Source organism: Plectropomus leopardus, chromosome 23 (assembly GCF_026936395.1).
Source record: "Plectropomus leopardus strain MGB_pleo_1.0 chromosome 23, ASM2693639v1, whole genome shotgun sequence".
Taxonomy (NCBI): domain Eukaryota; kingdom Metazoa; phylum Chordata; class Actinopteri; order Perciformes; family Serranidae; genus Plectropomus; species Plectropomus leopardus.
Window position 1 is genome coordinate 8,642,581 of NC_142198.1, and position 14,236 is coordinate 8,656,816.

Here is a 14,236-nt window from a genome sequence, read left to right on the forward strand (position 1 = left end):
TGCTTCTTTTTATATTATTTGTGCATTATTTTCTTTTTAATAAGTTTTTATTTATTTATTTTTTTCAATTTTTTGTTTTTTTCCTTCGCCCTCCACATCTTTCTTCTCCTCTCCTGATTGGTCAGGGCAAATTCCCGCCTTCCTCTTTCTTGGTCTTCTCTGATTGGCTAGCTGGATCGTCTTCCAATCAGCAGCGGCATGCAGCTGTCACGTGACTCATTTTGCCGCTTGCAGCGGAAGGAGTAGGCCAGTTGTAAACATTTCCTCCCTTGCTTTAAGTTTTTAAACTTTTAAGTAAAGCAACATTAACTTTCTCTGCCACGTATCAGCCGTTAAAGCACCTCTTCTTCTAAAGAATTCAGCTGCCAGAACCCAAAAGGTGAGATGAAAATATTCATTATCTTTCGTGGTGGCATTTAATGGCGTTTTCACCCACTTTGCTACATTGTGAGAACTTTGACCTCTAAATCGTAATAAATACTGCGACATCACAGAAGCCACACTCCCATGTATGAACAATGCGTCATTGTTGCAATGTTTGCTCTTACATATCGTGACGTTAATATGGAAAGTTATTCGAGCAAATAACGTCTTAAATATTTCGAGTGCGCACAGTAGCTACATTGACGTTTTAACGTTGCACGTTGTAACATTTTTTCCCCTTTCCACAGCTTTATTTAACAGAAACATGTACAAAATATGTCTCAAAAACACAGGCATGCGTGAGCACAGAAAATAGACATTCTACACATTTCATAATAAGTGATATAATAAAATAATAATATTAATACATAAAGCAATAAAAATCTTGAAATGAATAAAATAAATGAACACGGACTGAAACAAAAGCAAGCGAACGAAAATAATTCATATTGAAATCACATCGGGGGTTTCGCCTAATGAATTTTTTGTAATAGCCTAAAAATCTATTGCTTTTTATGTTGTTTTTAAATCTTTAAGGGTAAAATAATGAGTGATGTTACAGTGATTAAAAACATGGGAACTTACATAAGACCAACAACTGATTGTTTTTTAAGCTCAAAGCTACATTGTGACGTCCTGTTGTTCTGAAAGTGTGTAAAATGCATTGTTAGGACTCACTGTCACACACACCGCCACATTTTACTCAGTGGAAAACCTGTAAAAATCAGTGTGACCTGTTTTCACTTGCAGTGCAGATTAATACAAACATGTTTCTTATATTAACTACTTAAGAAAAATCTCATATTTATTACTTACTTACCTCTCCCACTCCCTCTGGAACAGTGCTGGTTAACAGATAGTGCCTTCGGATCAGATGTCTTCCTCTTCCACTACCCCGTCTGTCCTCCTAAATACTGGGGTTCAGATGCCAATCTTGGGTTTGGGGACCTACAAATTGGTGGATTCTGAAGATGTCTTCCAGGCTGTGGACGCAGCGCTTGTTGCTGGTTATCGGTCCTTTGACAGTGCAGCCGTCTACGGGAATGAAGCTGACCTGGGCCAAGCCCTGAAGAAGCTCCTGCCCAAACATGGCTTAACCAGAGATGATGTATTCATCACCAGGTGATATAGTGCATATAGGCCTTCCAAAAGAGCACAGCATCTCATTAAATAAGTGACTGTTAGTGTGTAATGGCTCATAAAGTCTTTTTTCCTAGCAATTTTATGAACATGTATCTTGAATACAGCTGAGATATAAACACATTGCTTGAAAATGTATGCTTTTACTGGCATTGGTGTCCATCATTTCTCACTGAAGGTTAGTAAAATTAGAATCAAGCACAGTGTACAATTTTAACCATCTCTCCATCTTTCTCCCTGCAGTAAGCTGGGCTCCATGGATCAAGGAGAGAGAGCCATGGAAGGAGTCCTCCACAGCCTGTCTCAGCTGGACTTGGGTTACATTGACCTCTACCTGATCCACTGGCCTGGCACACGGGGTCTGGAGGTGGATGACCAACGCAACCCAGGTAAAGAGTTCAGATTAAGTACCAAAATGTCACTGGAATCATAACTGTGTATGCATGTATGTATATTTATGTCCTTGCTTTGGTCAGGTGTATCAAATGTTTTATACATGAATACTCTACTAAGCTTCAAGCTATCATTTCACCTTCCTCTTCTACAATGTACTTGAGTTACACTGATGATGAAGTCTTGATTAATATTTCATTCCAGGCAACCGAGCTCAGAGTTGGGCCACGCTGGAGGAGCTGCATGCCCAGGGGAAGCTGAAGGCCATAGGAGTGTCCAACTACACACCAGCACACATGAGAGAACTGATGCAGAGCTGCAAAATCACTCCTGCGGTGAACCAGGTATACTGCAACAGAGAGAAGGAGGATGAATAGCAAAAAAAAGTTTAATTTACCTATTTTTTGGAAGGGCCGATGCGGGGGAGTTTCATGTGTTCTTGTGTACATAAATGTAAGATAAAAAGAGCAAAAACAACTGAATGCACTCAGTTTTTGTCTTCAGGTCGAGTTTCACCCAAAGCTGTGCCAGAAAGAGCTGAGGAGAGTGTGTGAGGAGTACGGAGTGTGTTTCCAAGCGTATTCTTCCTTAGGGAAGGGAGACCTGGTCACTGATCCTGTGGTTATGGAGGTGGCAAAGAACTGTGAACGTACACCTGCACAGGTAAACACTCACACACACACACAAACCGTCTTACCATCTTTTTTGGCCAGCCTCATCCACTCAGTGTTCAATAAATGTTTATTAGCGCAAACACTTGAAAAACGTTTAGGTCTTTTTGTCCCTCCAGGTCCTGTTGCGCTGGGCTGTGCAGCAGGGCGTCCCAGTGCTGCCCAAGTCGTCAAATCCAGACAGAATAAAAGACAATGCCAGGCTTTTTGACTTCACACTGAGTGACACAGACATGGACAGACTGTCATCTTTGGACTGTGGGCGCAAGTACTGCCGGGACGCATCAGACATTGTTTGACAGACCACAAGTGGAGCACACATAGTCTTCCATGATGCCTCTGATGCTGCTGTCCTTTCGCTCATTTCAACAACTACTTTAGATGCACCGGGCGAATATATTGAGGATTTAGGTAAATGCACTGTATGTTCTTAGATATCTGAGAGTTTAAAGTAACATTTTGGACAACACTGGACAGTAGTTTGTCCTATGTATTGTGACCCATATGCCTTAAAATACAAAGACCCTTTTTGGGCAGTACCTATAGGTGTGCTGCCTACAGACCTTTTTTTTTTTAACATGCCATCAATTTAAGACTATTTCAGTATACTTTGTCGCTACATATGGTTCTTTAATGATTTAATGATACTCTTACAATGTCAGAGCTCTTGTTTTCAAGCTTTTCTATTTGAATTGTCTATGAATTACGACAAATTTGCAACGATAAAACTCTGAAATGTTCAGAGTGTCATTTGTATTGGAATTACACCAGACTCTATATGAAGCCACTCTTCAAAATATTTTTTTTGGGACAGTATTTCCCTTAAGTCTCAAAACTGTGGGGAAGATACAGCTTGTTGTAAATAAAGCTACAGCTGTGAAGAATCATGTTTCAGTGAAAGGTAAGGAGAAGGCCTGCTGTGCAGTGGCATGGATTACCTAAAACGGTTTGGAGAACAAATTCAGAAAAAAGATATTAATTTATTAGTCGAAAGATTGATTGTTCAGGGGGCAGCCAAGGTACAGAATATCAACATCACTAAAAATGTTTAATTTGTTTAGCTAGCTAGCTAGGACGAATTTCAGACAACACTTAGTGCCTCGTATGAGTAAAGACAGTATTTACACATCTAAAATTATTGTTTTTCTCTGTCTTCCTCTTTCTGTCTCCTCCTTATTGGACAGGGCGAATCCAAGTCTTTCCGGTTTGGCCATTTGGCCAATCAGCAGCGACACGCAGCTCTCACGTGACTGTCATCTTTCCGCGTGCAGCGCCAGGTGTAAGCTAATTGTAAACACTTCCCCATGTTCAACGATTAAAGTTTAAAATTCCTATGGTTTACACACGCCGCTTACTCGTGCACCTCTTTGCCAAAAGAATTCAGCTGAAAGGGCTCAAAGGTGAGCTAAAGTATCAGTAATGGTGGAAGTTAAAGGCGTTTTCAGTTCGCTAAATTGAACAACTGTGTTGCGTGTTTGCCTTATCGATACTGCGCGCTAATGCGACAATGTTTGCATGTATTCTGGCGTTTTTATGGAACGTCGTTTGAGCAAATATCGTTAAGATTTTGTGTACAGTAGCTGCACTGAAGTCGTAACTTTTCACTTCAAACACAATTTGACGCTACATCGTTACGTCCCAGTGCTCGGAATGTGTATCATACAAAGGGCCTCGTGCAGACACAGTCAGAGTTAGAAAAATAAAACAAGTCAACACCAGATGCAGCAGGAAATGTCTCAAGATCCCACCTCATCATAAGTAACTTAGTCGAGGGAATGCCCCTTAATCACAAGGTGCAAATATTGTGTCACACCCCCCCAAAAAACTGGAGAGGTGTCATTTAATAAACGTGTCAGTACTGGTGTCAAAGGGAAATAAAAAACTCCAGCAATGGCAAAACATCTGTGATGCTGTAAATGTGTGTCAGCATCAGTGATAAAGTACTCACATCCTTTAGGTAAATAAAAGTACTACAAGTAATTTAAGTACCCATTGGAAAAATGTAATTAAGTACATTTATTCTAATACTGTACATAAGAACAAATTTGAGATTCTTGTACTTTAAGTATTTTCTTTTCATGCCCCTTTATACTTTTACTCCACCACATTTATGAGGGCAATATTGTACTTTATACTTTACTACATTCATCTGATCAACTTCAGTTATGAGTTGCTTTGCAAATTATATTTTTGTAGACAAAAAGACAAGAGTTTTTAAAATCTGATGTTTAGTTATAAATGAAATAAACAAAGTGTTTATACGAATACAGCCGAAATAATCAATTTATTAATCAATTAGTCAATTCGAAGAAAATTAAAATTATTTTAAAATTGTTTTTCTAATTAAAAAATAACAATTTTGAAATATGTTTGGTGTGTGTTTTTTTCTGCATTGGGTACTTTTACTGTTGTTACTTACAGGAAATTTTCCTGATTATACTTACTACTGACAATATTTGCAAGACAGAATATTTTTTTACAGTGTGGTATTAGAAGTTTTACTTAAGTAAAGGAACTGCTTACTTCTTCCACCACTGCTAATACCTCACTGTAAAAATACGCTCTTACAAGTAAAAGTCCTGCTTTGAAAATGTTGCAGAGGTAAAAGTGTGTAAGTGCAATCAGTAAAATGTATTTAAGTATTAAAAGTAAAAAGTTTTAATGAAGAAAAACCTCATATTTGAAAAGCTGGAGCCATGAAGTGTTTTAGCAGAACTAGTGGAACTAGAGTGGAACTAGAAAGTGGCAGTACATTAAAATACTCAAGTAAAGTAAAAGTACCTCAAAGTGCTCTGAAGTACAGTATTTGAGCATATTAACATAGTTACATTCCACCTGTGGTCAGCAGAGGAACGCGCAGGAATTAAAATCAGAGGAATTGGAATCAATGCACCAAATACTGCAGTATTTAATTACCTTGTGTATTTGTTAATCCAGTGATTATAATTACTCTGAAATATCTTAATTTGATGATATGATATCCACGCATTTCTTTGGGTTATGTGCTCTTGACCATTTGTAAAATTTTCTCTCACCTAAGAGAAGGGCAAAAATAAGAAAACACTAGTGAATCCCAGAAATCAGTGAGTCCTAACAAAAAAAATGCTGCGTACAGACAAAAACAAGAATGTTCTTGTTTTTCTTCCATTTATTCCTAACTCATCTCTCTCCCCTCTCTCTTACAGTGTTGGGTAGAACAACCAGGCTACAAAGAAAATAAGTGCCTTTAGATCAGATGTCTCCTCCTCCATTACCCCTTCTGTCCTCCTAAATATGGGGCTTTGGAGATCTATGACTCGGGGTCTTCTGGAGATGTCTGCCGTGGAGATAGCACTGGTTGCTTTGACAGTGCAGCTGTTTATCCCTGAAGGAGCTCCTGCCCAGACATGGCTTAACCAGAGAGGATATATTCATCACGAGGAGGTAGCTGAGGGCCGTAGGAGTGTCCAACTACACACCAGCACACATGAGAGAACTGATGCAGAGCTGCAAAATCACTCCTGCAGTGAACCAGGTATACTCCATGAGAGTGACGGAGGATGGATATCATATATATATAATAGTACAGTAATACAAGAAAAGCTTTGTGCACTCATTTTTGAAGGAGCAAATGTAGACTGTTTTTTTTCCCACCCAAAGCTGTGCTGGACAGAGCTGAGGAGTGTGTGTGAGGAGAATGGAGTGTGTTTCCAAGCGTACTCCAGCCGGTCACTGACCCTGTGAATGCACACCTGTACAGGTAAATACACACAACGCATCTTAACAGTCTTTCTGAACCAGCCTCACCCCCTCAGTTTTCAACACTTTGTTTTGCACAAACACTTGGAAAACTAAATTTAGAAAATTGAATTCTTTAGTACTCCCAGGTCCTGTTGCACTAAGCTGACGCCTTTTTCTTTTGCTGTGACTGGCAGTGATGCAGCGATGGGAAACAAACACCAGAATATGTGGGAAATGGAGTTTTTGAACTTGCGTAATAAATGTGGGCTAATGTATTGAAGATTTGGTTAAATGTATGATCTTAGATATATGAGAGTTCAAGTAGCATTTCAGTTAACTTTGACCTATAAATTGTTCTATTTATTATAACACATAAGCCATTTATATCAAGGTGTTTGGCCTACTGACCAAAAAAATGTTTGCCGCTGCTAACACATCTGTCAATGCGCTGTGTCCTAGATCCATATTTAAACTAATATTATGGCTCTTGTTCTAGATTTTCCAACTGAATTGGATTACCACAAATTTGCAATGAAAATGTATGGAATTTTTAGTATCCTCTGTCCTGGAGAATTTTAATGTATAATGCAAGAAACAGACTTTAAAAATCACTCTTAAAATTATTTATTCAAGACAGCATATACCAGAAGTTTCACAGCTGTAGAGAAAATTTACAAAAGTCATTAAAAAGTGAAAAGGAATCTAAAAAAAAAGTAAAAAAAAAAAAAAAGAAAAAAGAAAAATAAAAAGACAGAAATATTAGAATTAAAATTTCTCCACACACATCTTCAGATTCAAGTAATACCAAGGATGGTTGCAAAACTCCAGGTGCCCAGGCTGGTTTTCCACCTGGGTGCGTTCACTGCCACAGCTGTTAAAAAGTCAAAACCATAAAAAGACCTCTTATATAATGGCTTTTCCAGCATTAGCAATTGCAATGTTTTTCTTGCATTTGTGATAGTGAACGCACCGCCACGTTATTGTGCTTGTTTTAGCGTAATATTTGACAGCGAGCTGTGAAGTTTAAGGCGGTTATTGGGTGAACGGACAAAGGCTGGTTATGCGGTGTTACATCACAGGTTACAGCATGTTCAAGGCAGTTCATAATGATACACTCTTTTAAAATTCCATACTCATATCTGGCCCCAATCTCTCAGCACTATGTATATGTTCTCTGCCAGCTGATTCAACTGTGCTACTTGTGTCAAAGTACAGGTACAGACCTACTGGGAGTGACTTGTTACAAAGTAAAACACTACTTATTATGGCAGTACTATTACTTAACCACTCATACTTGATTTCCCTGTTGTAGTGTGAGAGATTTCCAACGTAATAAAATAGTGGAGTCACTTTTTTCAGGAGTAAGTAGTTCAAATGTTACAGCACAGTTTAACTGTATTGCTGTAATATATTCGGGAGCTTTATATCAGATACGTATTCAATTCAAAGGGTCAGCAAAATGTTTCAGAGAATTCATCTTACACAGTCAGGGTGAAGCATATGTTACCAAACATATGGTAGAATTGGATGAATCTTAGCAAAAGGTGTTGCCATTCAGATTGTCTCCTCTCTGATTAAAAATGATCCTTAACCAAGTTTAGGAAAAGCTATAAAATAAAAGTTTTAAAGACGATAAAGATGCATCCAATTAGCCTGCACACCCGAGCACTTCACAACTCAACCCTACAAGTCGAGAGGAAGAGTAAGACACAAGAAGAACAAACCCAGAACCATTTTCAATAATATCACATATCAGTAAAACAAGTCACAAATAGCCAAATTATATTCACCAAGCTGTGTAAAAATGCTGATCTTTGTAATAATTATTATGAATAAATAATAACTCCTGTAAATGCCATATGTGCCAAATAGTTGTTAAAGCCTGAATATAATACATAAAAAGCAAATCTAGCATCAGATCAGCGCTCCTTCACCTAATGCCTGATAGATTAAGATCCCATTTTATTCACACCTCTGTGCAGATTAAAGTGAACAGCCCACATTTAAACAGATTTGGGCTGGCAGTCTGAACGAAGCCTCATAGTCTTACAAACCCAACAGAACTTGAAACTGATTTTCCAAATCAAACTCCACAAGTCGTTTGGAAAAGTCGAGTTTGAATTCCTTCAACTGGTGTTTAAATGTGACTAGACTCACTAAATTCATCTTTGAAATGAATTGGGTGGTAAACAAATGGGTCAAGAGGTATGGAAGCAAATAACAGATATAGGCATTTTAATTTTAACAGCCACTGACATCTTAATGAAATAGAAACACCACTTAATTCTTAACATCTAAATATTTCCCTTGAAAACCATGTACCTAAACTTTTTGGTTCCTGGAAATACAGGTAAGATCTTTTTTTAATTGCAAGTTCAAAGTGTGAATTAGATTATTTTTGTTGTTGTTGTTTTTCCATTGATTTAGATCCTAAAATTAAAGTTTCAGAATAATAAAAAAAACCCTCAAAATTCAGATGCAACATTCAAATCAATGTTCTATTTTAAAATTTTCAACCTGAAATTTTAGGTCTGAATTTGAGCATTTTGACCAACCTTAATTTTCTTTTTAAATACTGACACTCACATTTTTGGATTTGAATTTGTGAACATAAAACACACAAAAATATTCAAATTCAGAATTTGAAATTACAAATCAAGACATTTAATATTTAATTCAATGAGGTTAATGGTTTTCAAAGTGAAATATTTCAATGCTATATTAAGTAGTCAGTGGCTGTTAAAATTCAAATGTCTCTTACTTGCTTCCATAAAAAAGGCTAGTGTGTTGGCTCCTTTAACAGCAGTTAATTCATCCCCACCCACATCTTTAAATATGCACATAACATTTATCACAACAGCCATGGATTGTACACTGCCTATTGCTAGGTTGGCCAAACTTATTAAATAGCAGGGTAACCTTGTAAAATAAAATTCTGGCTAAACCACGTCCTTTATAACCCCTACCCCTGCAATTTGATAAAATATTAACAAAATATTTACACGTAAATGTTCCAAAGTCTTTTTTGCTCATCCACGGCTTTAAAAAGATAGATTCATATTGGTTTGTGCTTTTATATGTATGTTTAATGTCCTCAGATATAATCTAACCCTGAAGTTTTACAAAAGATAATATTTCTGCATCATCAGAGATTGTCCTTGTACAAGATTGTTCTTTCTTTGTTGATAAATTTGAGATATAAAGCAGTTAATGATAGTCACGTACAGTTGTTTTAAATGGTACTGGCTTGCAGGTAGTAGAACGGGAAGTTGGATAAATGACCGAGTTGAATACTTTAAAAAATCCTTCCCTCTTACGCTCTTTCCTCTGTTGCCTGCAGATTATTTTGGCACACAATTACAGTGGTCTCCAGAAGCATGAGTTTAAGTACAAACGTTTGAGCATTAGTAACACGTCGACATTGGTGATTTCCTCTAGAGAATTAGGAAGGAAATTCTAATAGCATTCAAGGTGGCCTCAAACAGTGTTTTGATTTCAGTGATCTCTCCATCTACAGTATACTGCATAGTGTTGATGGGAGAGACAACTTCGAGTTGAGTGGTCACCATTTCAATCTACTTATACGCTTATCTTTGTGTCTTAAAGAGATCGTTTCTCGTCTCCCGGCTCATCGTTTTGTCCATTCTATGGGGTTCATATAGCCAACAGTTCATCCTCATGCCTGACTGACTTTTACCATATCACAGTGCCCAGCAATACCGTCAACATCACGACCAACACAGTACAAAATATTCATTTAAATGTAGTTACCAATGACTTATAAAAAGGACACGACGAGGGCGGGACACTTCGCCGTTCATGTTTTTGTGTTTGGATCTCTTTCTTTTCATTCAAACCAACCTTTCTTCTGTCTTCTCTCAGAGCTGGTCTTTTTGTTCTCTTGGCGACCCCATTGCTTTCCTCCCATTTCTATCGATTCAAGCTCCTCTCTCAGTATCTATTCAGTGCGATGAGTGTGGTTTTCATGGTGGTTGTTCTCTCCCTCCGTCTCCTGGTGACTGAAGAGGTAGCTCCACCAACTTTTAGAGTGGTGCATCTGTTTGGCCGACCCAGCGCTCCTCACCTTCTTCATTTCCTGCACGAAATAGACACAGTGTGGAGTTAGCAATAATTGTATCAGTTATATGAGAAAAAGGCACATTTTGTTCCTGATTCTGCTATTGAATTGACGGTCCTGTGTGTAGGATTTAGTGGCATCTAGAGGTGAGGTTGCAGAACTGAAAACATGAATGGCCCTATCTAGAGTTAGTGTTTCGTTTATCTGCTCTGAGCTACTGTAGAACAACTCCTCACAAGAGGACCTGCTCATGTGAAGATAGAAAAAGCGCATTTTTTGAATCAGTATTTCTTATTTCAGGTGATTATAAATGAATGAAAACATAGTTACAAATATTACATACAATTTCTGCTAATAGATGCCCCTAAATTGTACACAGTCCACCTTTCAGTCATTTTAGCACTGATCCTGGCAATAACCTGATCCTCTTCCTTTACCACACACACACACACACACACACACACACACACACACTTTCAGTTCTCTCTCATCACCAGGTCCCTTCTTTGAATGAAAACAATCAACAACAACATAAACACAGGATGAATATTTTTCCAAATTTCTACAAAAAAAAGCCATGTCCATGTCCTAAAAATACAGAATACAGAGTTTTTGGCTCCAAGCTACAGACCAGACCAAAATCATGTAATCCTTAACATTGTATCCCCTTTTGGGGAGAAAAAAAAATCATGCTGTCACCTCGAGATAACAGTAAAATGCCAAAAGGAGCTGTGTAGTGGGTTAACCCAGGCTTTCACACTGACATTCGAGGCATATAAGATACATGAATATTCACTGTCAGTGTGGTAAATGGCTAAATGATGCTTGTGATAGCTGCAAAGCATGTCAACTTGCATTGACATCTGTATGATTTTTGGCTTTCCATTCCCTCAAAAAGGACGCAACCTTGATGTTTTGCACAGTACCAGTATGTATTAACACCATCTTTTAGTCATACTAACCACACCATTCTTTCCTCTTTTCCCCATCTTTCTTTTTCTAAACGCCTTTAAACCCTTCTTCCATCTCTCTCACCCCTTTATCTAGCAGGCTGTCAAACTCGTCACTCATCCTTCGGAGCTGGCGGCCGTATTTCTTGGCTGCCCACAAAGCAGGCGGAGCGGACTTGGACCGCCCCCTGAATGGAGCGCCGTCGGTGGGCGTACCGGCCTCGTCTTCCCCCCTAGCCTGGAGCTCCTCGTCTCTGGAGGCAGTTGAAGCGTGGGACTCTGAGTTCAGTCTGATTCGACCGGTCACTACGGGAGACAAGGTAAGAGAGTTTTGTAATGCCTCACATTAGCAGGATGAGCCACATAAGACACAGTGAAAGGAAACATTAAGGAAATAAAATAGGAAAATTAATCTCTAATTATCGCTGAAAGAACTCGAACTATGCAGATAAAACCCACAACATCTTTTTCTACTGCTTGCTGTTATGCAAAATATGCGTGCATACATTTTAATGTTCCAAAGTACATCACAGATTTGATTTCTGCAGAATGAGGCCAAAGAGATGAAGCCAAGAAATTGCAGGACAACATAGGGGCATATACAGAAAATAATATTGGAGAGAGTGATAAAGGAATGTGCATAAATATCAAATGCTTTTTTTTGTTTTATTTTGAAGAATACAACTTGCATCTCGGCAGCTGCTGCAGAAATTTAGAGTGGAGCAGAAAATATGACAAGATATTGCTCTCTTTTTCTACAAAACTGCAAATATTATTAATAACAAGCAAATGAGGAATTGTGGGCTTAAGTTTGAACTATTCATCACCGCCCCGGTGATGAATATTGTGCCATGTGCTGCATGTGAAGTTGGAATACTTGGGGATCTTTAATAACAAAGTGATGCTGTTGAGCATGGAACTAAAATCCTGTAAACTTGGGCAGAATATAACAGTCTCAACAAGCCCATCTTCTTGGGTGGTGACAGATGGGGCAAGGTTGGCTTAACGTGAACTCCCAGTAACAGACAGAAGAGTAAATTTGGTAATAAAGCGGGACACACTTTGAGTCCCATCTGGAGCAGGTTGTGGTTAAGGATTCTCAAACACACTTTGGCATGCTTAGATAAAGTATAGTGGCATCTTCTTGGGACCTGTTTCCAAATTTTCTGCTCGGTGTTATACCACCTTCAAACGCTCTCTGATTTCACTGAATTCTTTGAGGTTTCCTACCTGCCATTCTGAGCTCAGGTAGGGTGAGGGAGTGACGTTGGGGGAGCTGTTGCTCCGGCGCGGTGGATGGTTGGTTATTTTCTCCTTCCTCTACCTCCTCCGATGGCTCTGACTCGCTGTCGGAAATTGTGAAGTGTGCAGCCATCGTGACATCTAGTGGAGTAAGATTCAGGAAAAATTAGAGCCGACCAACCAAGTACTGTAGATTGCAGACAAGGTCACGTCCATAAGTAGATGGACGTGCTGTATACACATAATGTTACAGGGTTGCAGCAGTATACTGGTTTCAAGGTTTAATGTGGTATGAAAATTGATCATACTGTGTACATATGCTTATTTATGATACTGGAAAAACAAAAAAGCAAGCGGACCCGCATAAGCACCTCTCCTTTCCTCTCCTCTTGTCCTTGACTGCCTGTCAGACATTACAAACCTAATTTCATTGAAAAATTATTTCACGTTTGAATTATAATGAATAAATGTCTTCTGTTTTCATTCACTGATAATGATAATAGTAATTGTGTAATATTGTTTACCGTGAAACCATAATATTTTCTGATTACATAAAACTCATTCCATTGCAACCCTATGATGTTAATAAGCTTCAATGTTATTGAGACCACGGATGGCTAATATTAGTGTTGACCTGCACTTGATCTGTTTGAGAGACTAGACACAGACATGTCGTCCATACAAATGAATTAACCAAAACAATAGTTCCTCTTAGCTATAAAGAACACCAAGGTGCTAAAAAGTGTCTATACGGCTACTTTGATACCGTTTTACTATCAAACATCACTTTAGCTAATTAACCAAGAATCATAAAATGGCATCATCCATTGTATCGCTGATGCTGCTCCTACCTAACACACCCAGCAGGCTATCTTTTTCTCTTTGCTGTCCCTGATATTAGCCAGTCCAAAGGTATTCACGGTGCAACAACCGGTGAGATAACCGACTTGTTTTGACAACACGGACCCATGTTAGATATCATTAACGACTTGTTGTTACACTGTTGTTAAAAGAAGACAACACACCTTCCTCTCCGGTCAACACACTGACTCGCTTGTTTTGTTGTTGTTGACTGAAGAGGACAAAAGAAACTTCCTACAGGGCGGAAGCTGCCGAGGGGTTAAATAAGCTAAAGAAGTATGTAATAAAACACAGTATAAATAGGTTTTTCTTACCCGAAATTTTTATAGCGTGAGCCCGAAAAGTGCGAGTGTGTCCTTACTTGGCCTCATGCGGCCGCAGCTGTTGTTTTTGTTATCGGTGTCTTGGTCTTTTTTACTGTACAATACAGTTTAGCTGCTCGCTCACCCAATCGCCGCGCGTCAATGCACCGCCGCTGCGCGCTGACGTCACTGTTGCGAGCTAGGACTGGGCTGGGGCTTTGTTTGTTTCACCGGCTTACCTTAATGCTCAGTGTAGAGGCGCAGCAAAATTTAAATATACACATAAGTATTGCTATATATATTTTCATTCATGTGTTTCCAGTTCTGTAAGTGGCAGGATTCAGATATCAAAGTGAAATTAGTAATACCACAGTTTAATAACACTGAACCACAAGTTTAAATCCTTTTGAAGATGTAGCCCATTATGCAGCAGAATGGCCCCTTTAAGAGGTATAT

The 14,236-nt window shown here is 38.7% G+C and overlaps 2 protein-coding genes and 1 long non-coding RNA gene across 5 annotated transcripts; 2 read left to right on the top strand and 1 right to left on the bottom strand.

Moving 5' to 3' along the window:
- The first annotated feature begins 219 nt into the window (after nt 1-219).
- LOC121963952 (uncharacterized) lies at nt 220-4,866 on the top strand. 3 transcript variants are annotated; one of them, XR_006107302.2, is made up of 7 exons: nt 220-379; nt 1,267-1,545; nt 1,807-1,952; nt 2,161-2,300; nt 2,461-2,619; nt 2,729-3,038; nt 3,812-4,866. XR_006107302.2 is itself a non-coding variant. In XM_042514189.2 (6 exons), the coding sequence occupies exons 2-6, from the start codon at nt 1,298-1,300 to the stop codon at nt 2,924-2,926; spliced, it is 891 nt and encodes a 296-aa protein (XP_042370123.2). In that variant the 5' UTR covers nt 220-379; nt 1,267-1,297; the 3' UTR covers nt 2,927-4,866. The 3 variants fall into 3 exon arrangements, 2 of the variants coding, with proteins under 2 accessions (XP_042370123.2, XP_042370124.2); XM_042514189.2 differs by having other exon boundaries at nt 2,729-4,866; XM_042514190.2 differs by having other exon boundaries at nt 2,747-4,866.
- Nucleotides 4,867-5,770: 904 nt separating this feature from the next.
- LOC148185642 (uncharacterized) lies at nt 5,771-7,096 on the top strand. Its single transcript, XR_015775758.1, has 2 exons — nt 5,771-6,141; nt 6,267-7,096. It is a non-coding gene; the product is annotated as an uncharacterized LOC148185642 (long non-coding RNA).
- Nucleotides 6,956-13,952, bottom strand: badb (BCL2 associated agonist of cell death b). The gene is made up of 4 exons (XM_042512583.2): nt 13,793-13,952; nt 12,606-12,758; nt 11,461-11,681; nt 6,956-10,443 (listed from the first exon to the last, which is right to left on the bottom strand). The coding sequence occupies exons 2-4, from the start codon at nt 12,748-12,750 to the stop codon at nt 10,306-10,308; spliced, it is 504 nt and encodes a 167-aa protein (XP_042368517.1). The 5' UTR covers nt 12,751-12,758; nt 13,793-13,952; the 3' UTR covers nt 6,956-10,305.
- Nucleotides 13,953-14,236: the final 284 nt, after the last annotated feature.